This window comes from Suricata suricatta, chromosome 12 (assembly GCF_006229205.1).
Source record: "Suricata suricatta isolate VVHF042 chromosome 12, meerkat_22Aug2017_6uvM2_HiC, whole genome shotgun sequence".
Taxonomy (NCBI): Eukaryota; Metazoa; Chordata; class Mammalia; order Carnivora; family Herpestidae; genus Suricata; species Suricata suricatta.
The window spans coordinates 24,867,115-24,891,564 of record NC_043711.1 but is presented as its reverse complement, the minus strand read 5'-3'; the positions used below and the strand labels follow the sequence as shown (position 1 = coordinate 24,891,564).

At 37.6% G+C, this 24,450-nt stretch overlaps 1 protein-coding gene across 1 annotated transcript in view; it reads left to right on the top strand.

Annotated features, from left to right (window-relative positions):
- DNAH12 (dynein axonemal heavy chain 12) overlaps positions 1-24,450 on the top strand; it is a 169,930-nt gene that overhangs the window by 42,225 nt on the left and 103,255 nt on the right. Inside the window, exons 18-31 of the mRNA XM_029917884.1 lie at positions 1,174-1,359; positions 2,187-2,387; positions 4,150-4,344; positions 6,867-6,988; positions 7,084-7,366; positions 10,102-10,221; positions 10,735-10,891; positions 11,118-11,290; positions 14,812-14,964; positions 15,487-15,726; positions 16,067-16,312; positions 16,626-16,745; positions 21,349-21,458; positions 24,145-24,328. Coding sequence (XP_029773744.1) covers positions 1,174-1,359; positions 2,187-2,387; positions 4,150-4,344; positions 6,867-6,988; positions 7,084-7,366; positions 10,102-10,221; positions 10,735-10,891; positions 11,118-11,290; positions 14,812-14,964; positions 15,487-15,726; positions 16,067-16,312; positions 16,626-16,745; positions 21,349-21,458; positions 24,145-24,328 — 2,490 coding nt within the window. The remainder of the gene's footprint in view (positions 1-1,173; positions 1,360-2,186; positions 2,388-4,149; positions 4,345-6,866; positions 6,989-7,083; positions 7,367-10,101; positions 10,222-10,734; positions 10,892-11,117; positions 11,291-14,811; positions 14,965-15,486; positions 15,727-16,066; positions 16,313-16,625; positions 16,746-21,348; positions 21,459-24,144; positions 24,329-24,450) is intronic.

Here is a 24,450-nt window from a genome sequence, read left to right as displayed (position 1 = left end):
TTTAGAGTGTTTATGTTTTGTCCCCCTCCTTGTTTTTATATTATTTTTGCTTCCCTTCCCTTATGTTCATCTGTTTTGTAATCTTAAAGTCCTCATATGAGGGAAGTCATATGATATTCATTTCTCTGACTGATTAATTTCACTTAGCATAATACCCTCTGGTTCCATCCATGTAGTTGCAAATGGCAAGATTTTGTTCTTCTTTATTTCTGAATAATATCCCGTTGTATATGTATACCACGTCTTCTTTATCCATTCATCCATCGATGGACATTTGGGCTCCTTCCATACTTTGGTTATTGTCAATAGTGCTGCTATAAACATTGGGGTGCATGTGCCCCTTCAAAACAGCCCATTTGTATCCCTTGGATAGATACCTAGTAGTGCAATTGCTGGGTCATAAGGTAGTTCTATTTTTAATTTTTTGAGGAACCTCCATGCTATTTTCCAGAGTGGCTGCACCAGTTTGCATTCCCACCAGCAGTGCAAAAGAGATCCTCTTTCTCAGCATCCTTGCCAACATCTGTTGTTGCCCGAGTTGTTAATTTTAACCATTCTGACTGGTGTGATCCCCATATCTTTTATTTATTTATATTACTTCACTGGCTTGAACACTGAATACAATTTGATTAGAAGTAGTTATAGTAAGTATGCTTATCTTCTTCCTGATTTTAAAGAACATGTCCAAATGTCAGCATCAAGAATGATAAACTAAGATGTTTTATTTTCACTTCCAAACAGGAGTTACATTTTGGCATTTTGGTGCAGGCCATTGCTCCATTTATGTTATGTGTGTGTGTTTATAACTTATGTTACGTATTTCTATGTATAACATATATAACAACTTTGTTTTTCTATAATAATATCACAGTTTTAATTAGCATCATTTTATCATATACTTTAATATTGTATGGAATATTTACTCCTCCTCTTTTTTGCTCTTATAATTTTACAGGCTATTTCTGAATGTTTATTTGTGCAGATGAACTTTAGAATCATTTTGTTAGTTTATCTTCTCCTCCAAATCTAATTGGGGGTTTGATTGGACTAATTAAATGTATGAAATAATCTCAAGAAATGTAATCTTTATACTATGGAGGTTTCATCTATAAAGTCTATGTGTGTGTGGGAGTCAAAAGAGTGACTCATTATTGTTTATACTTTCACCATTAGGATTATATCCCTATTGTCTCCATCCTGTGCAATCCGGGAATGAGAGCTCGTCACTGGACGCAGATATCAGAAATTGTAGGCTATGACTTGACTCCAGACTCTGGAACTACACTGAGAAAAATTTTAAAATTAAACCTTACACCATACTTGGAAAAATTTGAAGTGATAAGTGCAGGTGCAAGTAAGGTAAATATGAAGATCAACTGAAACACTCTATGTGATGAGTTTGTTAATAAAAATAATCACAGTTTTTGTTGAGGTTGAGCATATGGTACTGGATGGGGGAACCTGATAGAAAAACCACTCCTTTTCCCCCCAACAAAGTGTGTGCTTCTATATTACTTCTTTGTTTTGCACCTGACTAGAAATGACTCCTTTGACCTCTTCATGTGTGTATTGGCATGTGATGTGTCTGTATTCTAACAGAATAAGTATGGTCCTCTGGGATATTGAAATATGCAGAAGTATTTCAGATTATAGACTGCAGAAAGGCCACTGCGGAGAAGGCCCAGCAGCTATTTTATTCCAGTATTTACTTTAATACTGGCAGCGGTAGTTTTCATAGCAAGTGAATTTTTTAAAACTACACTATTATTCTTAGGAATTTTTAAGTGTTTAAGAAATCTTTTTAGGGGCACCTGGGTGGCTCAGTTGGTTGAGTGTCTGACTTGGCTCAGGTCATGATCCCACAGTTTGTGGGTTCGAGCCCTGCATCAGGCTCTGTGCTGACAGCTCAGAGCCTAGAGCCTGCTTCCAATTCTGTGTGTCCCTCTCTCTCTGCCCCTCCCCTGCTCATGATCTGTCTCTCTCTGTCTTTCAAAAATAAATAAATGTTAAAAAATTAAAAAAAAAAGAAGTCTTTTTAAACCTAAAGACAGTTACAGTGTCACCACAGATTATGTTAAGAGAATTATGGTATAATGCACTCATTACTGGATTTACCAGGGAAAAGTCAGTATAGTAAATAAGACCTTTCTTCACCATCCCATTCTTTCTCTCTTTCTCCCTTTTAGGAATTTTCACTAGAGAAAGCCATGCATACAATGAGAGGAACCTGGGATGATATTGCTTTTCATATATGTCCATATCGTGATACTGGAGTCTCTATTCTTTCTTCAGTAGATGAGATTCAGACTCTCCTTGAAGATCAAATTATAAAAACTCAGACAATGAGAGGCTCACCTTTCATCAAACCATTTGAAAAAGAGATTAAGGTATGTCAAATATGACAGTTTCTGGTTATTTATAAAAACAAGAATCTTGGGGTGCCCAGGTGGCTCAGTTAGTTAAGCGTCCCACTGGATCTCAGCTCCAATCTTGATCTCAAGGTCGTCAGTTCAAGTTCTGTGCTGGGCTCTGTGCTGGGTATGGAGGCTACTTAAAACAAAAACAAAAACTGTGATCTTATTACACATATATTACTGTGGAAATAAGTCAGTTTTTTGGATAGCTTTGGTGAAATACAGGAACAGATATTTAAAAATTAATGTGGAATCATATAGAACAGATCTGAGATATTAACTCTAATCATCTTGAAAAGAGAACATTATGTTTTATTAAAAACAAAAAACCCCCCTGATGACAGTGATAGACTTAGAAGGAAAACAGTATTATTGATTCTAATTTTAGACAGCCCAGACCGTTTTATGCTATATTCTTGTAACTTGCGCTGAAGTTCTGTATACTATACTCCTGTTATATTTATCAACAACCAGCTTGAGGGTATTTTAGAATAATTAATGAATTTTTGTCCACTCGATATCTACACAAACACTATAAATAAGATTATTTCATAATCTTATAGCTGATACACGGGTAAATACAGAAAGCAAATTATAAATAATTTATAGCTTCGTATTTAGTATAAAAATTCTAACTGGAAGCTATAGAAAATGGGAGAAAAGACAAACAACAAGTGGATGCTTCCCTGATATTTACAGATTTCTAACTTTGTGCCAGATACTGCTCCAGGGGCTTGACATTCCTTAAACCATTTAACCTCGTAACAGACATTCAAGATCAGTTACTATCTGTACTCAGAGATAAGGAAACCAAGGCAAAGCAAGATGGGTAATTTGCCTACATTCACTTGGCTGATAAATGACAGAACTGGGATTCAAACCAAGGTAGTCTGGTTTTAGTCTGAACTTGAATGGCGCTAGCATAGAAGACCTTGGCTCTCAATATTTGGGGAAGACAGATTGGTGCTCTTCCAAAAGGACATAATGCTACACATTTTCCCATGAATCAGGCTGGTCTGCCTCTTTTTTGCAGACATATCTTATCTAACAAGGGAGAATTTATGAGACAAATATGAGACCTAGTCCCGAGACATTGGCCCTTAAGCCACATGTTTAAGAACCAAGGATATTATATAATGATCTTTAGTTAGTGAACTATTTGGCAAACTCTAGGATGGAGACTTGTTTGCTTGTTCCTCTCCCCACCTCCCCAAGTTATGTTGGTGTAGAGCAGGGTTTCCTAACCTGGTACTAATGATATTTTGAGCTCAATAATTGTTGTGGGGGCTATCCTGTACATACATGGTAAGAAGATTAGCAGAATCCCTGCCCACAAGATATTAGTAGAACCCTTACTTTTTCAGTTAGGACAAAATGAAAATGTCTCTCGGCATTGTCAAATGTCTCTTGGGGTGGAGGGCAAAATAGCCACTAGGTTGATCACCTCTGGTAGAGAGCAGAGTATTACTGGATGCTTTTCAGACTTGGGATGATTCCCTAGAGATTAGGAGTTTGGTCTAAGAAACTACAGTCATTCCCAATGGTGAGTTCCAATGATTTAGGAAAACTTTGGACATCCTAAGAGCTTTTCTAAGTCCATGTGATACTCATAAGTGACCTTGAGCTGTTTTGCATTGATTTAAAAACAACAGTAAATTTTAAATAAATATTCCTTACTGTAATTTGTGGGTTTTCTTTAATAACTGGACTTCAGTACAGTGTGCTTTTCCCTAAGGCCTGGGAGGACCGTTTGATTCGAATACAAGAAACGATTGATGAATGGTTAAAAGTGCAAGCTCAGTGGCTGTACTTGGAGCCCATTTTTTGTTCTGAGGATATCATGCAACAGATGCCAGAAGAAGGGCGTCAGTTTCAGACAGTAGACAGACACTGGAGAGATATCATGAAGTTTTGTACAAAAGATCCCAAGGTGAGGTGTTTGTTTTCTCTCTTACAAATAAAGAGGACTTTAAATTTTGGCATTTAAATTTGGCATTTAAATTTGGCATTGGTGTGGTGTTTGGTTTTTTTTTTCTGATTACAAAAACAAAACCTGCTCTTTGTATACAAACTGGAAAGTTCAGAAAAATATAAGAAAGCACAAAGCATTAAAATAATTTTATTTTTCAATTCTTATAACACACTACTTATAACTCTTAACGGTGGAGCTGTGTCTCAAATGTGCATTTAACTCCCTTGACCATGGCATATACTCACTGCTATTCTTTCTTGTAAAATGAACTATAAAATAAAATAAAATAGAGAAAAGAAAAATTGGGGGCGAAGAGAAAGAGAGAGAGAGAGAGAGAGAGAGAGAGAGAGAGAGACAAGAGGAGTATAGTGATTCACCTGACATTCCACCCAGTGACTCCCTGTGCTTGGGAGTGATAGGAATAAAGGGTCTGCAGTTCTGGGGTGCCTGGGTGGCTCACTTGTTGAATGTCCAACTTTTTTTTTTAATGTTTATTCATTTTTGAGAGAGAGAGAGAGAGAGAGAGAGAGAGAGTGTGAGCAGGACAGGGACAGGGGTGCACAGGATCTGAAGCAGGCTCAGTAGTGAGCCTGGTGTAGGGCTCAAACTCACAAACTGTGGGGTCATGACCTAAGCCAAAGTTGGAAGCTTAACTGATTGAGCTATGCAGGTGTCCCAAATGTCCAATTCCTGATTTCAGCTCAGATCAAGATCCCAGGATTGTGGGATCGAGCCCTGTATTGGTTTCTGTGCTGAGCATGGAGCCTGCTTAAGATTCTCTCTCTCTCTCTCTCTCTCTCTCTCTCTCCCTCTCTCTCTCTCTCTCTCTCTCTCTCTCTCTCTCTCTCTCTCTTCCCCCTCCCTCTGTCCCCCCCATCTCCTCTGCTCATGCATTCTCTCTTTCTCAAAGAGTATTTTTTAATTAAATAAAAAAGAATCTGTAGTTCTCTCAATTGACCTCCCTCACTTGCTATATCTCTCCTAGTAACTATAGCACCTTATTGATTGTGAGTCTCATGTTCAAAGACAGACTATGTATTTTTCATGCATATAGTATGCATAGGCCATAGATAAACATTTACTTTTTTTTTTTAATCTGGCATTCAAGTTAAGAAATAACTTTGTTTCAATGCTGGGTGAAAATTAGCCATGCTGGCCTTCTTGAGAGTCAACAGTACATTGAAATTTATGAGTTTCAAGGATTTTGTCTTACACATTGACTTTAGAACCTTTGTGAAACATGATTTCTTGTATTCCAGAAGTCAGTAAATTTTTTCTGCAGTGGGTCAGATGGTAAATATTTTAGACTTGTGAGACAGACAGTCTTTTTCGCAACTACTCAACTCTGCCATTGTAGTAGGGAGAAAGGAGCCAAAGACAGTACGTGACTCAGTGGATGTGCCTGTGCTACAGCCTTCTGTTTCTGGACGGTGACATTTTCATGTGCCATGAAATATGATTTTTCTCTTAATTCTTTCAACCTTTTTTTTTTTTTTTACAAAAACTTTTTAAAATGTTCACTTATTTTTGAGAGAGAGAGAGAGACAGAGTGTGAGCAGGCTAGGGACAGAGAGAAAGAGGGAAACACAGAATCCGAAGCAAGCTCTAGGCTCTGAGCTGTCAGCACACAGCCTGATGAGGGTGTAGGATCATGATCTGAGCCGAAGTTGGAGGCTTTAACGGACTGAGCCCCCTAGGCGCCCCAATTCTTTCAACCTTTTAGCAGTATAAAGATAACTCTTAGCTCACAGGTCGTACAAAAACTGGCAGCATAGTGTATTCATATGTCAGAACATCAAGTTGTATACCTTAACTATATACAATTTTTATTTGTCTTATACCTTATAAAGCTGAAGATAAAAAAAGAAAGACACTGGCAGCAGGTTGGATTTAGCCCATGGAATACAGTTTGCCAACTCATACTGTAGATTGTTAAGTTTATAGTTGATGGTTTTAAATGTAAAAATTAAACCACACACCAACCTAACAGATGTTTCCTACATCATTCAGAACAGTATAGGAGAGGGGTGCCTGGGTGGCTCAGTCGGTTAAGCCTCCGACTTCGGCTGAGGTCATGATCTCACATTCATGGGTTCAAGCCCTGCGTCAGGCTCTGTGCTGAGGTGTCTGCTTCTGATTCTGTGTCTCCCTCTCTCTCTGCCCCTCCCTGCTCATGCTCTGTCTCTCTCTGTCTCAAAAATAAATAAATCATTAAAAAAATTTAAAAAAAAGAACAATATAGGAGAAATAAAAATGTGCATGAGAGTCATAACTTCTCATTTGTAACTTGCATCCTGGGATTAGAATATTTATGATTTATTGAATTATAATAGTTTTACATTACAAAATATTTTACAACAATTTTTATAAGCCTTTGAATATTTCAACATTTTTGACATATACTATAGATTAATGCATACATCTTATAATAATTATATCTGGTATATAAGTGCTAACCTGAACAAATGTGTGTCTTTTAGGTTCTTGCTGCTACTTCTTTAACAGGTTTATTGGAAAGATTGCAGAACTGCAATGAACTTTTGGAGAAAATTATGAAAGGGCTCAATGTGTATCTTGAAAAAAAACGGCTTTTCTTCCCTCGGTATGATGGATAACTATTTGTGCTATAATTAAAATTATCTTCCGATATGTGATGAATTATAACCAAAGCATTTATATTTTCATGTTTTTCTCTAGTTTTTTCTTCTTATCTAATGATGAAATGTTAGAGATTTTGTCAGAGACCAAAGATCCACTAAGAGTTCAGCCTCATTTAAAAAAATGCTTTGAGGGCATCGCTAAACTGGAATTTCTTCCCAATTTGGACATTAAAGCCATGTATAGCTCTGAAGGGGAGCGAGTAGAACTGATCGCACTGATTTCCACGTCTGCAGCGCGAGGGGCTGTGGAAAAGTGGCTCATTCAAGTGGAAGATTTAATGCTCCGGAGTATTTATGATGTGATCGCTGCAGCCAGGCTGGTGTGTTTCCAGAGATTTAATGTTCACTGTCTGTAGGTTCTGAAAATGCTCTCTTTTTAGGAGGTTTTGAATGTGTGCTGGTAAATTAACACTTAGAGTCCTTACTATTTAAAACCATTACTTTTTATTCTTTATTTGTTTCTTTTTTAAATTTTTTTATGTTTTTAATTTATTTTTGAGAGACAGAGAGAGACAGCTTGAGCAGGGGAGGGTCAGAGAGAGAGGGAGACACAGAATCTGAAGCAGGCTCCAGGCTCTGAGCTAGCTGTCAGCACAGAACCCGACGCCGGGCTTGAACCCATGAACTGTGAGATCATGACCTGAGCCAAAGCCGGACATTCGACCGACTGAGCCACCCAGGCGCCCCCTTTATTTGTTTCTAACATTATTATTAAGAAAATAATATCAATAAGAATTGGTAACAGTGTAATTAAGTGCTACAAAAGACAAAAGGTGTTATGAGAAAGAATAAGCAAGGTATATGTAATTTAGAATGGAGAGGGAGAATATTTCTAGTGATAGGTTTTTAGAGGAAGTGAAATTCAAAGTGACACTCAAAGTGGGAAGTAATCAGATAAAGAGCAAATAGGAGAATATCTAGGTAGCCTGTTACAGCCCCTGAGATCAAACGGGGGTGTTAAATGTTAAATTGTTTACACCCAAACAATTACTTAGGAACTCGAAATGAGATGAACAAACATTAAAAGAGGGTATATAATATTTGAAAGAAATGTAACACCTAAGTACCACGTGGAACTTACTTATGCTAATCCAATTAACCTAATCTTGAATAATAAAATGCAGTATATTTCTGTGTTTAGGATCACAAAGGAACATGTATGTAGTTAAAAAACAGAAAGGCATTTTAAAAGGCACTGCAGCTTTATAATCCAGCAACTCACTTTATATGCATGGGGCACCCATCTTTTTCACCCTATGACATCTTACTACAGTGGATATTCTCCTCAGCTTCCGTGTTCCTGCAGACAAATCTTGACTTTTTCTCTCCTTTTTTCCATTTATGATCACAAACAGATTCAAACACATAGGAGAAAAAGCAACATTATCCATGAAAGTATTTCCTTTATTAGTATAGAAATTTATTTTCTATGTATTTGGCAATGGCTCATACATTCTTTGAAACTTATCTCCTTTGAAACTTGTCATTTGTTTTTATTTCTAAATATTTCTAATTGGGACACGTGGGTGATTCAATCGGTTAGGCGTCTGACTTCGGCTCAGGTCATGATCTCACAGTTCAAGGGTTGGAGCCCTGCATCGGGCTCTGTGCTGGCAGCTCAGAGCCTGGAGCCTGCTTTGGATTCTGTGTCTCCCTCACTGTCTCTGTCTCTGTCTCTCTCTCAAAAAAATAAAACATATAGTTTTAAAACTTTTTTAAAGTAAATAAAACTATAGTTTTAAAATTCTTTCAATGTTTTATTTATTTTTGAGAGAGAGAGAGAGAGAGAGACAGACAGAGTATGAGTGGGGGAGGGGCAGAGAGAGAGGGAGACACAGAAGCTGAAGTAGGCTCCAGGCTCTGAACTGTCAGCACAGAGCCTGAGTTGGGGCTTGATTCGTGAACCACAAGATCATAACCTGACCCAAAGTCGACACTCCACTGACTGAGTCTCCCAAGAGCCCCCAAAATAAATATTTCTAATAAAACACATTTAAGTAATAATATATTTCTATCCTTATGTTTAACATCATTTTACCTAAGATGGTGTTATTGTATTAAAAATACAGTTTCTGGGATGTCTGGGTGGCTCAATCAGTTAGACATCCGATGTTGGCTCAGGTCATGATCTAACTGCTTGTCAGTTCAAGCCCCCAACCGGATTCTGTGCTGACAGATCAGAGCCTGGAGACTGCTTCAGATTCTGTGTCTTCCTCTCTCTCTTTGCCCCTCCCCTGCTTGCACTCTGTCTCTCTCTTTCTCTCTCAAAATAATAAACATTTAAAGAATTTTAAAACTATAGTTTCCATTAGCGTCAACTTCAGATTTTGTTCTGCAGTTGTTCTTTTTCTTCAGTTTTTAATTTGAATCTATTATCACATGAAGTAGGTTATGTTTTTAAAAGGTTAAACTCCGCCCCACTCCAAATCCACTTAAATGCACTTTGAACATAAAAGTATTAAGTGAGAAATGAGAGCATGCTTTGAACTCAAAAGCACAGATTGTTAAATTATATATAATTCAACAAATATATAATTGTTCAAAATATATACTCTGGTCATGTAAGTTTTTAGATAAACTAAGGATAAATTATACAGGGCTTCTAACTACTAATCCAGTTTTCCACTAGATTGTATAGACCCCTTTTCAATTAAATCTGGCATCAATATGTATAATCTATTAGACTTATTTTTTTATGGATTAATAAAACCCTGATATTTCATTATAATAGGAGTAGTATGTATTCTATGTAGAAAAATTGACAACTCATAGCGAAGCAACATAAAAATCATAAAAAAATCAATTTCCAGAAGAATCAACAATAAATTCTTGCAGAGACAACTGATTGTTAACATATTACTGTTCATCTTTCCATTCTTTTTTGAATAAACAATTAAAAAACATAATTTATAACAATTTTCCTCTTAGTCATCTAAAAGTTTTCATGACTATATGATATTTTAACCTATGAAATGTACCAAATATTACAGACATTTAGCTTCCCCCCCCCCCATCTATAACCTTGCAAAGTTTGAAATGCGTTTGAATTATTCAGGCTTATACAGAATCTGCAAGAAGAGACTGGGTTCGAGAGTGGCCTGGACAAGTTGTCCTTTGTGTTTCTCAAATGTTCTGGACTTCTGATACAGAAGAAATTATAAGTGGTGGAACAGAGGTAAAGCTTTTTTTTTTTTAACATAACATTCTTTTCTACTGCTATGTTTCTTAGTTAGCTTATCTATTCTTTGTAAAGGCAATCTTCTCACCAGTTCGTACAGGTACCATTAAAATTATACAGTTCTTTGGGGGCACCTGAGTGGCTCAGTCCGTGAAGCATCCAACTCTTGCTGGCTTAGGTCATGATCTCATGGTTTGTGAGTTCAAGCCCCACATCAGACTCTCTGCTGACAGTGTGGAGCCTGCTTGGGAGTCTCTCGCTCCCTCTCTCTCGCTGCTGCTCCCCTCCTTGTGGACTCTCTCTCAAAAAAACATTAAAAAATAAAATAATATATACATTTTTTGACAACTTGTTCTTAATGTTTTATGAAGCTTAGACAAATTCACGTTTCTGTAATTCATTTCTCTATTGAAATATATTATGAAGTCAAAATTGTTTTGTAAAAGGCTATATAAAAGACATGTTTTAGTTATCATATGCCATTAGTTTAATTGTTCTTTTATTTCGTAGGCATTAAAGGAGTACCATAAGGAACTTCAAAATCAACTGAATGATATTGTGGCACTGGTCAGAGGAAAACTGTCAAAGCAGACCAGGATTACCCTGGGGGCCTTGGTTACCATTGACGTCCATGCTAGGGACGTGGTCATGGACATGATTGATATGGGTATGTGACTCTTTTCTTTCATATTAAAGATAAAATATTAATAGCTTCTAGAAATAAAGATTTATACTATGTCTTTTCCTCTCCACACAGGACTTATTGTATATGATCTTTTCTATAAACTGGAAAACAAATTATTTTAATATTTGCTATTATAAAAAATGATAGAATGCCTATTTTTCCAATTATTTTTACACTTCAGGATTGCCTCTTACTTTATTCTTTCTAGGTGTCTCACATGATACAGATTTCCAGTGGCTTGCTCAGCTCCGATATTATTGGGAATCTGACAATGTTCGAGTTCATATCATTAACTGCAATGTAAAATATGCTTACGAATATCTTGGTAACTCCCCTCGACTTGTCATCACTCCTCTAACTGACAGGTGTTACAGAACATTGGTATGCATTTAAGTTATTTTAATTCATACATTAAAGATAAAGATTACTTTTTGGTGTGGTGTCATGTTCTCTTGTCCAATTTTAACATGGCTGCCCTCATTTAATTATCTTATCTAATAGTTGAATAGAGCTATCCCTTTCTAATCCCAGTTCCCTTTATGTGAATCTATAGCAATGAATATTTACTTCTGGGTGCTTTTATAGAATACAAGAGTGTTTGGATTCTAATGTTTGAAAATCATGAGTTATTGCCATTCAGGATAATGAGAAAAAGAAGGTATTAGAGATTTAAAGAGAAAACTGGAGTTTCAGGAGATGGATTTGGTTTTCGCAGTGGAGTCCTGGGAGAGACGCTGAATCCTAAGCGGGTTCCAGACTCCAAGTTATAAGCACAGAGCCAGACGCAGGGCTCGAACTCACTAATCACAAGATCATAACCTGGACCCAAATCAGACGTTTAACTGCCTGAGACACCCACGCACCCCTAATGAGAGAGTTCGTTCAGTTGAATGGGAGGGAAAGAGGCTGAAATGTAGGGGGTAGTGAGAAGGTCTGTGCTTGTTGAGAAGCTGTGGAAGATGAAGTTATCACTAAAAAGCCCAAACACCTGGGAATAAAGTTGCCACGTAAAACACAGGACTCTCAGGTAAATTTGAATTTAAAATAAACAGTAATTTCTTAGTATAAGTGTGCCCCAAACATTGTACAGGACATTCCTACATTAACAAATTATTCATTGTTTATCTGAAATTCAAATTTAACTGGGCATTCTGTATTATTTGCTAAATCTGGCAACCCTTCCCAGGAATTGAGGAGAAGCATTAAGAAACACCAATCCACCTGTGCTAAGTAAGTAAAATTAAAGTATCTGAGTTCTCTAGAAGCAGAGAGAAAGTGGGGATTCTTTGGTAAATGATTTACTAGGGAATGCTTATAGTAAACGCCTATAGGGAGTGAGAAAAACGGGGGAAAGTAAAGATGAAGTTTCCACAGCTGTACAGATTTAGCCTGATCTCAGGGGGAGCTTTGAAGTATGGATAGCATCATGGGGGTACCCCTCTTTAAGGCAAGGGGCCTGGCTATCAGTCATCTTTGGGGTTAGGGGTATGAAAATTAAGAAAGGCAAACCTCACTAAAATGGAGTTGGGAAGTCATGAAGGAGAAGTTCTTAAGCCCTACTACCATTCATCATAAATTACATAACCAACAAGAGAAGATGTACTTTATATTCCTGACAGGAATAAGTGTGTACTTCATCACTCCAACAGGAATAAGGATTTTGTTCCTATCTGGCAAGATCCTAGCCAATGAGAGCCTGTCATAACTCAGCCAATGAAAAGCCACTACACTTGGAACTCCCAGTTTCCTCCAATGGACTCCTGGTTTATAATGGCCCCACCCAAAGCCCCCACCCCCTTTCCTCTATAAAAGAGCATTCCTCTCCTTTGTTTCCTAGACTTGCCCGTGGTTTTGTGGTAGTTTGTGTGTCTAGAATCGCAAGTTTGCTCTTTCCATCTAAACCCATTTTTGCTGGTAAACTGACAGCTTTACTTTGAAGGGTAACAGGGCTGTGAGTAAGCTTTGAAGTATTTGCTGATAAGGTTGCTCCTACAAGTCAAGGGCAATTCTCAGGAGAAAAGGACAGTTGTGAGCTATTTGTAGCTGATCCAGCAATTGGCAGACAGATGCAATGGCCGGTAGAGGGTGCCAATGCATCTATGAAAAAATGTTTCACCAAACCGGCTGTTTTCTCAGGAAGGCCCTGAGGGCAGGGACCGGTCTGTCCTGTTTTCTACTCTAGTAGTGAACAGGTACATGATCAATCCTAAATATTTGTTGTGTAAATAAGTCTCAAGCTTCTGTGTCCTATGTGGGACCTCGGTGAAATCAGAACCTGTGAATACTTGTGGGAGCTCACAACTTCCAGTTGTAAAATCAGAATCCCATTAAACTCGACATTGAAAAATTTGTAAGCATTATTTTGAAATAATAAAGAAGGGAAAACTGAAGTTCCCAGTAATCAAGTTAATGAGCATCAACGGTATAGCATTTATGACAAACTTAAGGTGGGTAAAATATTAATATTGCCTTTCTTTAATCTGTTGTTTTATTTTAGTAAATGTGAAAATATGATTTGTTAATCAGAATTTTTATTTTTGTTTTATTAAATTATTTAATTTTTTCTTTTATAGTTTATTGTCAAGTTGGTTTTCATACAACACCCAGTGCTCATCCCAACGAGCGCCCTCCTCCATATTTAATTTTTGTTTAATGTTTATTTTTTTTGAGAGAGACAGTGCGAGCCAGGGAGGGGCAGAAAAAGAGGGAGACACGGAATCCCAAGCAGGCTCCAGGCTTTGGGAGGCCAGCACGGAGCCAGATGCAGGGCTTCTCACAGACTGTGAGATCATGACCTAATCCACAGATGCTCAACCCACTGAGACACCCAGGCACCTGTTAAATTATTTTTTTAATAGACCTTTCTTTTTAGAGCAGTTTCAGAAAAAAAACTTCTGTTTTTTCTAAAAGAAGTTAAATTTGGGGTGTCTGGGTGGCTCAGTCGATTAAACCTCCGGCTTTGGCTCAAGTCAGATCTCACGTTCGTGGGTTCGAGCCCCGCGTCGGGCTCTGTGCTGACAGCTCAGAGCCTGGAGCCTGTCTTCAGATTCTGTGTCTCCCTCTCTCTCTGCCCCTGCCCCTCTCATGCTCTGTCTCTCTCTGTATCAAAAATAAATAAAACATAAAAAAATTTTTAAAGAAGTTAAATTTCATAAACTTTTATACTAGTCTTCTTGAAACAAACTCCATAGTTGGAGTTGACTGTAATTTATATGCTTCTCAAAATCTCCAACTACTGTTCTAGTCCTTTGGGGGAAGAATTCAGGAAGAATTCAGATACTGCTGATATTGTTCTTAAGGAGCTTAAAGACTAATTGAGAGAAAAAAAAACAACATACAAAATGAACTGTAAGGCAGGTAGACAGTGATCCTGCTGGTAGGAGAACAGGGTTGTAGGAATGGAGAAGATGGAGAATACACCAAGAGTGGAATGCAGTAGGGTGAATTGTAGACAAAGATATATAATAGGCATTCTGTTTCTCTTTCAACTGATGGGCTCCCATTTAGGACACTCATTGAGTGTTGAGTTTTGTCAGAGAGCCACGGAGGATGCTATTCACGATCTCCACAACGGGATGTCCACAATGATCTCTAATTAAACCTTTCTGACTGTTAATACCTCCAGGCTAGATTCTTTTGGTTTTTAAAGGCAAAGGGGACACCCAGTAGGTACTGTAATAAAGGGAGATTTTGATGCATTTTTACTTTTTCTGGAATGGCTTTTTCCTTGTGCAGCTGAAAAATTGCATAGTAAAAATTAACTGAAAAATAGGATTGTATTGGTGCTTCTTTAAAGCTCCACAAATAAGACTCAATCCATTTTGTAAGCAATTGTCTATCATAGAGCTGTTTTTCCCCTCAGTTATGCAAGGATTTCTTTCAACATGGATGTTTCTTTTAAGATAGGTGCCTTCTATTTAAACCTTGGAGGAGCTCCAGAGGGGCCAGCAGGCACTGGAAAAACCGAAACCACCAAGGACTTGGCGAAAGCTCTTGCTGTCCAATGTGTGGTGTTCAACTGTTCTGATGGGCTAGATTATCTAGCCATGGGAAAGGTAAAATTGTATATTAAATGTTACAAGCCTACAGCTATGTGAACTGGACACAATGAAATAAACTCACGTCTAAACATGACGTGAATGTGGTTTACACATTGTGTGAACTTCAGTTTTAGGGGTAAAGACAGTTTTTTTTTTTGAGATATTTATTTGTTTTTAGAAAAATAAAAATTGTGATGAGTAAATTTTTTAAAATTAATTTTTCAGTTTACATCCCAGTAAGTTAGCATATAGTGCAACAATGTATTCAGGAGTAGATTCCAGTGAGTCATCCCCTATGTTTAACAGCCAGTGCTCGCCCCAGCAAGTGTCTTCTTGATTATGGCCCCTACCCATTGAGCCCCTCCCCCTCCCCCAACCCCCCCGCAACCCTCTGTTTGTCCTCTATAAGACATTCTTTTTTATCCTGCGGGGGGGGCGCCTATTAGGCTTTATTTTCGGTTTTGACTTAAAGGTTAAATACTTGTGTAACAGATGTCTTACGAAAACTCATCTCCTTTTTTTTTTTCTTGTCCTTAGTTTTTTAAAGGATTGGCTTCTTCTGGTGCTTGGGCTTGCTTTGATGAATTTAATCGAATTGAGTTGGAGGTGTTGTCAGTGGTAGCTCAACAGATCCTTTCCATTCAGAGAGCCATTCAACAGAAACTGGATGTGTTTACTTTTGAAGGGACAGAACTTAAGCTCAATCCAAACTGTTTTGTAGCTATCACAATGAACCCTGGCTATGCGGGACGTTCTGAATTGCCAGATAATCTTAAGGTAATATTTTATGAGTGTAAATGTGTTAATCAAAAATAACAGCATAATCCACTCAACATGGTGTGCTTTTTCTCACATGTATTTGTCAATCTTTCTTTTACCTTTTCCAATAGCTATCAGGTGAACCTCTAAAAACATTTTTTGGGTGTCTAACACATATTAAAGGGCGTGAAATCATTACAGCACTACTGAGGAAAAAAATCACAGAATTCATGAAATCTTGCTGTCTTGGGGAAATGAACATGAATATCACCGCATTCTTTTGGAGTGCTTGTGCTCAGTTTTTAAAAAATGGGTTACTTTATAAAAACCAATGTATTTCATTCATTATGTATTTCAGGTTCTTTTTAGGACTGTGGCTATGATGGTTCCAAACTATGCCCTCATAGCGGAAATCTCCCTCTACTCCTATGGATTTCTGAATGCCAAGCCTCTGTCTGTGAAGATAGTGATGACCTACAGGCTCTGCTCAGAGCAGCTCTCCTCACAGTTTCATTATGACTATGGAATGCGAGCAGTAAAAGCGGTTTTAGTGGCTGCTGGAAACCTTAAACTGAAATTCCCAAATGAAAATGAAGATATACTTGTAAGTATTAAATATATACATTGTGAATCCTTCAGTAGAAGATCATTTGTTTTTTTGTTTTGTTTTGTTTTTTAGGAAGGTTGATCAGGAGCTATAAATAGGCAAATAGAAAGCTGTTGCTTTGAGCTTTTTTATGTGAGGTTGAAATAATATTTTGGGGTTATGTTATGCATTATACTTTATGAGTATAATAAAGTTGGTGTTTTAGTATTGTGATTCCACAGATCAGTGTGAAAGGAACTTTGACTTTTGGTGGTGAAGAGGGAGAGGATAAGGGCAATTAACTTAAATTACACTATTTGAATGATTTTAGCTTCTTCGATCAATTAAAGATGTAAATGAACCGAAGTTTCTATCACACGATATACCCTTATTTAATGGAATAACTAGTGATCTATTTCCTGGTATTAAACTTCCTGAAGCTGACTATCATGTAAGTAACCATGTGAGAATGACTTATTTTGCAAATAAATTTATCTGTTGACTCAGTCATTTCCAAAGTTTCAAATGTGTGAAATCATTCTACTTGAAGGATAAACCCCTACTTTGGCCGCTTTCATTGATGAGGATGAGTAAAATTTAATATCTTCTGTTATATGATACCAGTGTTAACAAGAATCAGATTAAAGATAATTTCTTTCGAAAAGAACGAGTACTCTTTTATTTCCTGTCTTGTGATTTATAGTATATTCTACAATGTATGCTATAATGCTGTTGTGTGCTTTGGTAGGTAGAAAAGATGGTAAACTGCAAGTGGCAAAACATCCTATAGTTAAGAGAAGGAGTTTTCAAATTTAATAGATTGACTTTTTTTTTTTAAGATTTTATTTTTAAATAATGACTACCTGCAATGTGGGACTTGAACTCATGACCCTGATATAAAGAGTTGCACGCTCCACTGACTGAGCCAGTCAGGTGCCCCCTGACTTTTTTTTTTTTAAAGGAAACAAACTATGTGCATTTCCACTTTCATAAATTATAGACATTATAATGTACGTATATATACTTACGTATACACATAAGAATAAGTGTTTGCTATTTATAGCTGTTATGTAAAATCAAGATACACATTTGTAAGTTTTTAAATTTTAATTCCAGGGGTGCCTGGATGGCTCAGTTGGTTAAGCCTCTGACTTCGGCTCAGGTCAGATCTCACGTCCGTGGGTTCGAGCCCTGTGTCGGGCTCTGTGCTGACAGCTAGCTCAGAGCCTGGAGCCTGCTTCCGGTTCTGTGTCTCCTCTCTCTCTGCCCCTCCCCCTCTCATGCTCTATCTCTCCCCCTCCCCCTCTCATGCTCTATCTCTCTCTGTATCAAAAATAAATAAAACATTTAAAAAAATTAAAATTTTAATTCCAGTATAGTTAGCATATAGTATAATATTTGTTTCAGGTATACGATATAGTGATTTCACAATTCTGTGTATTACTCAGTGCTCATCATGCTAAGCATATTCTTTAATCACCATCACCTATTTCACCCCTCCACCCCTCCACCCCACCCTCCACCTCCCCTCAGGTAACGTTCAGCTTGTTCTCTAGAATCTGCTTTTTTGGTTCTCTCTCTCTCTCTCTCTCTGTCTCTGTCTCTGTCTCCATCTCCGTCTCCCTCCCTCTCCCTTTTGCTCAATTGTTTCTTAAATTCCACATATGAGTAAAATCATATGGTATTTGTCTTTTTCTGATTTATTTCACTTAGCATTGTACTCTCTGGCTCCATCCATGTTGTTGCAAATGGCAAGATTTCATTCTTTTTTATGGCTGAGTAATATTGCATTTGTGTGTATATACTACATCTTTATCCAGTCATTTATCTGTGGACATTTGGGCTGCTTCCATGATATAGTTATCATTAATACTGCAATAAAAATAGGGGTGGATGAATCCCTTTGAATTAATGTTTTTGTATTCTTTGGGTAAATATCCAGAAGTGCAACTGCTGGATTCTAAGGTAATTCAATTTTTAACTTTTTGAGGAAACTCCACACTGTTTTCCACAGTGGCTGCACCAGTTTGCATTCCCACCAACAGTGCAAGAGGGTTCATTTTCCTCCACATCTTCGCCAATACTTGTTGCTTGTGTTTTTGATTTTCATCATTCCAACAGATCTGAGGTGATATTGTAATTTTATTTCCCTGATGAGTGATGTTGAGCATTCCTTCACGTGTCTGTTGGCCATCTGGATGTCATCTTTGGAGAAATGTCTATTCGTGTCTTCTGTCCATTTCTTCACTGGATTATCTGTGTTTTGTGTGTTGAGTTTTATAAGTGCTTTATATATTTTGGCTACTAATCCTTTATCAGATATGTCATTTGCAAATATCTTCTCTCATTCAGCAGGTTGCCTTTTAGGTTTGTTGTTTCCTCTGCTGTGCAGAAGATTTTTATTTTGATGATTTCCCAACAGTTTATTTTTCCTTTTGTTTCCCTTGCCCCAGCCATATATAGAAAAATGTTACTTTGGTTGATGTAAGACATTACTGCCTGTGCTGTTCTCTAGAATTTTTATGGTTTCAGGTCTCACATTTGGGTCTTTAATTCATTTTGAGTTTATTCTTGTTGTGTGGTATAAGAAAGTGGTCCAGTTTCATTCTTTTGCAGGTAGCTGTCCAGTTTTCCCAGCACTATTTGTTGAAGAGACTTTTTCCTATTGCATATCCTTGCCTCCTTTGTTGGAGGAGGTTAATTGCCTACATAATTGTGGGGTTATTTTTGGGTTTTCTATTCTGTTCCATTGACCTATATGTCTATTTTGGTGCCCAAATCAAAAAAATTTAAAATTACAAATGAAACAATCTAAATGAGATAGGTGATGTATGGCTGAGATTAAATGTCACTCTATGACAATTTAATGGTAAAATGTACAGTGAAGACTTTGAGTTCAGCATGTATAAACTACCTTTTACCATCTGATGATTCAGTTCTTCCACTCCCTCTTTTTATTGATATTACTCTAAACGTTTCAATTTGCTTGAGCTGTTATATCACTAAGCTGGCTCTTGATTTAAAGGCATCATTTACTTTTTTAGTCTTTTTTTTTTTTTTTTTAACCTTTAGCCTCAAATACTAATCTACATCCTATGGCAATATCACATTAGTATGATGCTAGGGTGTCTTCCCAAACCAACAACCAAGTCTCTTTCTCTGGACATCAACTGGGTGTTCAACAGCTCAGTTCTGACACTAACTACCTGGTCAGACTCCACAGATTAGGCTCTGTCCTCCAGGACTTCCCCTCACTTCAGACAGTGTCAAGCCTCGGGTCACCTTTCCTTTTGACTGGCTGGCCGTCCCACAACCTCCCCACCAGCTTTGATAATTTGTTAGAACAGTTTACAGAACTCAGGAACCCAGTTTATTATTAATGTTTACTGGTTTATTATAAAAGATACAACTCGGGGGGGAGGGTGGTGACTGGTTGTCACAGGCAGTAAAGCATATGACTCTTGACCTCAGGGTTGTGAGTTTAAGCCCCATACTGGGTGGGGAAGCTACTTTAAAAAGTGGCAAGGGGTATCTGAGTGACTGTCAGTTGAGGTTCTGACTCTTGATTTTCAGCTCATGTCATTGTTGGAGGATTTTCCACCTCAGTACCCAGGTTTTGTTGTCTTGATGCTTCAAAGAATGAAGAGGTGGACACAGAATAAAATGAGCAGCAGGCAAAAGTTTATTAGAGCATAAGATCAGAAAGTAAGAATAGTACGAAAGCTCTCTTTACAGAGAAGGGGCGTTCAAAAGTGAATGCTCATGGACTGTAGGCAAGGGACTTAGTTTTATAAGATTTTGGTTGGCCCCTTATCTTCCCCCTTGCTCCTTCTCAGGTCCTACCCTTATTGGCTAGGTAACTCTAAATGCCTAATCATTCCTTTTTGATTGGCTTGTTTCCATTGTATAAGGGGAAGTCTGTGGCCAAACCAGTTCCTGTGGGTCTTGTATTTTAGGGTCTACCACTTATTTTAGTGAGGTATTTTGTCACATTCCTGAGGGAAACATGTGAGGGGAAGTAGGTGGTGTCTGTTACATTCCCAAGAGGAACCTTAGAACCTTACACCTGAGGGAGTTTGTTCATGGTCAGATGTTCCCAGTATTGTTGTAAAATATGTTTTCCCCATCCAGGGACCTTCAGGTCCTAACCTTTCCCTTTCTGCCTATTTTACCCTATCTTTTTCTGTATTTGTATCCAAAGTACTCCTATATCTTTAAATCTTTTGGGTTTTTTTAATACTCTGTTTACTTCTAGTTACTACAGTGTGAAGGATTGTTTGGCATGTCCTTCTGTATCCTAACTGAAGGTGAAATTCTGGAAAATCCTATTTAAAGGAGTTGTTTTTAGAGCACATGGGTTGCTCAGTCAGTTGAGCATCTGACTTTGGCTCAAGTCATGATTGTGAGTTCAAGCCCCACGTTGGGCTCTGTGCGGACAGCTCAGAGCCTGGAGCCTGCTTCAGATTCTGTCTCCCTCTCTCTCTGCCCCTCCCCTGCTCATGCTCTGTCTCTCTCAAAAATAAACATTAAGCAGTTTTTAAAAATAAAAATAAAAGGAGTTGTTTCCATGCAACCTGCACCCAATGCTATGTTGCTATGATCATTAACTTACAATAGGGAATAATAATAGTTTTAAAGTAATTTAATTCTATTTGTTCTTTTAATTATAAATATTCAGCTTTAAAAAACAAAGCTCTAGGGGCACCTGGGTGGCTCAGTCGTTTAAGTGTCTGACTTCGGCTCAGGTCATGATCTCACAGTTAGTGGGTTCAAGCCCCGCGTCAGGCTTGGTGCTGACAGCTAGCTCAGAGCCTGGAGCCTGCTTCAGATTCTGTGTCTCCCACTCTCTCTCTGCCCCTTTCTTGTTTGCACTCTGTCTCTATCTCAAAAATAAACAAACATTAAAAAAATTTTTTTAAATAAAGCTTTAAGAAATAGCTTATCAATATAAAAAGATACTTCATTTTATTTTAAAATGAAAGCCTACATTTTTAAGACATGGATATGATTTATAATACTATTTTATAAGAATATTCCATTTTCTTTTATTTTAGGAATTTTTGGAATGTGCTCATGAAGTCTGCAAAGTACATAATCTTCAGCCAGTTAAATTTTTTCTTGAAAAAATGATTCAGACGTATGAAATGATGATTGTTAGACATGGGTAAGATTATAGACTATCATTGTCTGCCATGATTAAATGCTGTTTTCAAATTAAACTATTAAACAACTACCATTTGTTAACTAAAAGATTCAGCTACTTAGGTAGGCTAAGGGACAAAGAACCCCATCTCCCGTTTCCCAATCCAGTGGCTTAAAAACAAAGGTTTATTCCCCCCTCATGCTACCCATCCAAAAAAGATTGGTAAAGTGTCCTCATTCAGTGATGTAGCACTAATGACCACCATGATTTGCCCTTTTGGGCATCAGATATGTTATTTGCTCTTCTTCATGCACATAAAACATAGTCTTTCCTTCCCAGGAATACACCGTAAAAGTTCTAGTCAATCAGTGAACCAGACTCAAAAGTTCAGGATCTCTAGTGATGCATGATGATTTCTGTATCAGATTTGCAAGTTGTTCCTCACGATCCAAAGACCTACACTACAGAGTAGAAGGATAAGTTATCTGCCTCCACCTACCCAGTCTTTACTATAGTAGTGGGCTTACCAGACAGTTTATTGGAGCAAACATTGCTATCCAGAAGTTAAAGAACTGGGGACACAGCCAACAATTGTGGGTAGCAATTTTGAAACCCAGCCGGACATGTGAGGAGCCCCAGTTCCAGAGATACTTGATCATGAAACTGATAGTTTAAACCTCACGTTCTCTCACTTGTAGAGGCCTTGCCAAGGAGTCATAATCATTTGTTATACATACTTCATTATATAGGGTGTCATTAAAGTGGCTGTGGACATTTTGTATCAGTAGTTACTTATATAATTTTTTTTCCTGGGAGAGCCTACTCCACTAATTGTAGAAACTTTAGACCCCCTAAAACCTGGATCTACGTTTGCATGGTTTTGCTCCCTGGAAGGGGCTTTCCTGTTAACTGTTCTCTGTGGATCTTGGCTCAACTTTCTTGAGAGATCTTTTCTTCTTCATTTTCTTCCCTGGTCACATGTGAAGTGGACAATAGAGAATATGTCCTCAGGAGCTGAGAAATATTTTCAGCCTGCTTCCTGCCTATAGAAAGCTGCGGTTCCAAAAGTTATCTTTTTTTTTTTTTAAGGCAGGATTTAAAAAATGACTTCACATTGTGTAAATTTTCAAATGTAGACAAAAATAGATGGAATTGAAAAGCTAAAAAAAAAAAAGGAACTAGTACAATCAACCCTTATACATCCAATATATGAGGATCATTTTTAAGTCTTGAACATTCACATGTGTGTTAGTCTAGACTCATGGTTTGTCAGTAAACTCCCCACAAAACTTGATAAACTTATCTATTTGATTCCAGGCAGCTCTGTGTGCCAGTAGCCACAACTACAATCCTTGCTAAGTGATATCTTTATAAATTTTTTTGCAGTATCATTGAAGCAATCAGGCTTAGTTGGGAAGGCCACAAACTTAATCTATGTTCCCTGAATTTTATCCTCCTGAAATGATTACTGGGAACTATATTGATCTTTGATAGGTTTTGATAATGTGATACAATGGCCCTACCCTTAATTTGATCCTTGGTGCTAGGCTGAGGAGATTTTTGTTGTTCAAAGGCTTTCTCAAATTATTTTTATTTACCAGTTGGGAATGAGAATAAGTTGCTGCAGGTTCCTGAATTTCTGGACTCCCTCTCTCCTCTTTCATTGCAGCTTGCAAACTGGCTCCTTTTTTTCTGGGCTCATTTCTTTCCTGTAGTTCACTGTTAAGTGCAGCTGTCAGATGCTCTCATATATTAGTAATCATCTGTTTACTATCCTTTCTCCTAAAATGACAATTTCATTACATACATTATCTGTATTCCAAGCTATCTCAAGGAACAAATGTGCCAAATGTTTCATCATTGCACAACATTAATTGCCAATCTTTTAGCCTGTGATAATGGTTAATGTGTCACCCACAACCTAGCCTCTAAGCCATTGCCACATATTTAAGTCTTAAGAATACCTTGCTGCCTTCTAGGAATCAATTTTTATCAGTAATGATGGGCTAGATTATTCTTTAGAAACAATCAGTCACTAAGACCCAAATCTCAGCAACTTAAAAAACACAAAGGTTTATTTCTCATTCATGGCATGTCCACTCTAGGTTAACAGGAAGGATCTGCTCATCATAGTTACTCAGGGTCCCAGGCTGTTGGAGGATCCACCATCTTGGCATGATGGGTCACAGCTGTGCTAGAGGGCAAAGCCCTGTGAGAAGAGGGCTCTGTAGGCTCCCTCGCTGGCTGGCGATGATCTACACACTGCTAGGAAGTAACACCCATGTTTCCACTTGTTACTTATTAGTCACCTAGTATTTGCACAAGAGGGCGAGGAATCCTATGTGCTGGGAGAGAGGAGATTCAGTAGTGTTTGGCAAAGAGCACTAGTAATTTCTATAGTAAGTAAAGACTTCAGGAAGGGGAATCTTTCCCATTTCTCTCCTTGGGATGCCCGAAGGTTGTTTTCTTTTAAATTTTAAGACTGTATTGGTAAGTTTTCATTTTCATTTGGAAGTTTTTTAATTCTCTTTTGTAGGTAGTGGTATTAATGAAGAGAATCTTAGAGATCAACCAGTTCAGAAGTTAAATGTAGTCCTGTAGTCTGAGAAAAATTCATAGAATGTCAAAAATGATAAATACCAGTAAAACATGAAAAGAATTTACCATTATTTTTTAGAATCATATTGCATCATATTTTCCTTTATAGTTTTATGTTGGTAGGAGAGCCTTTTGCGGCTAAGACAAAAGTTATGCACATGCTGGCTAACACTCTCACTCTTATGAATGAACGTGGCTATGGAGAGGAAGAGAAGGTTATTTATAGGACTGTAAACCCCAAATCCATTACTATGGGCCAACTTTTTGGACAGTTCGACCCAGTGTCTCATGAGGTAATCTACAGTATAAATGTTCTCTTATTGACTATGTACTTTAAACCAAGAAATTTGAAATGTTTCTATATGATCACTTTATAGTCTCATAAAGAAAGTTTTCCAACTCTTTTTCTCCCCCC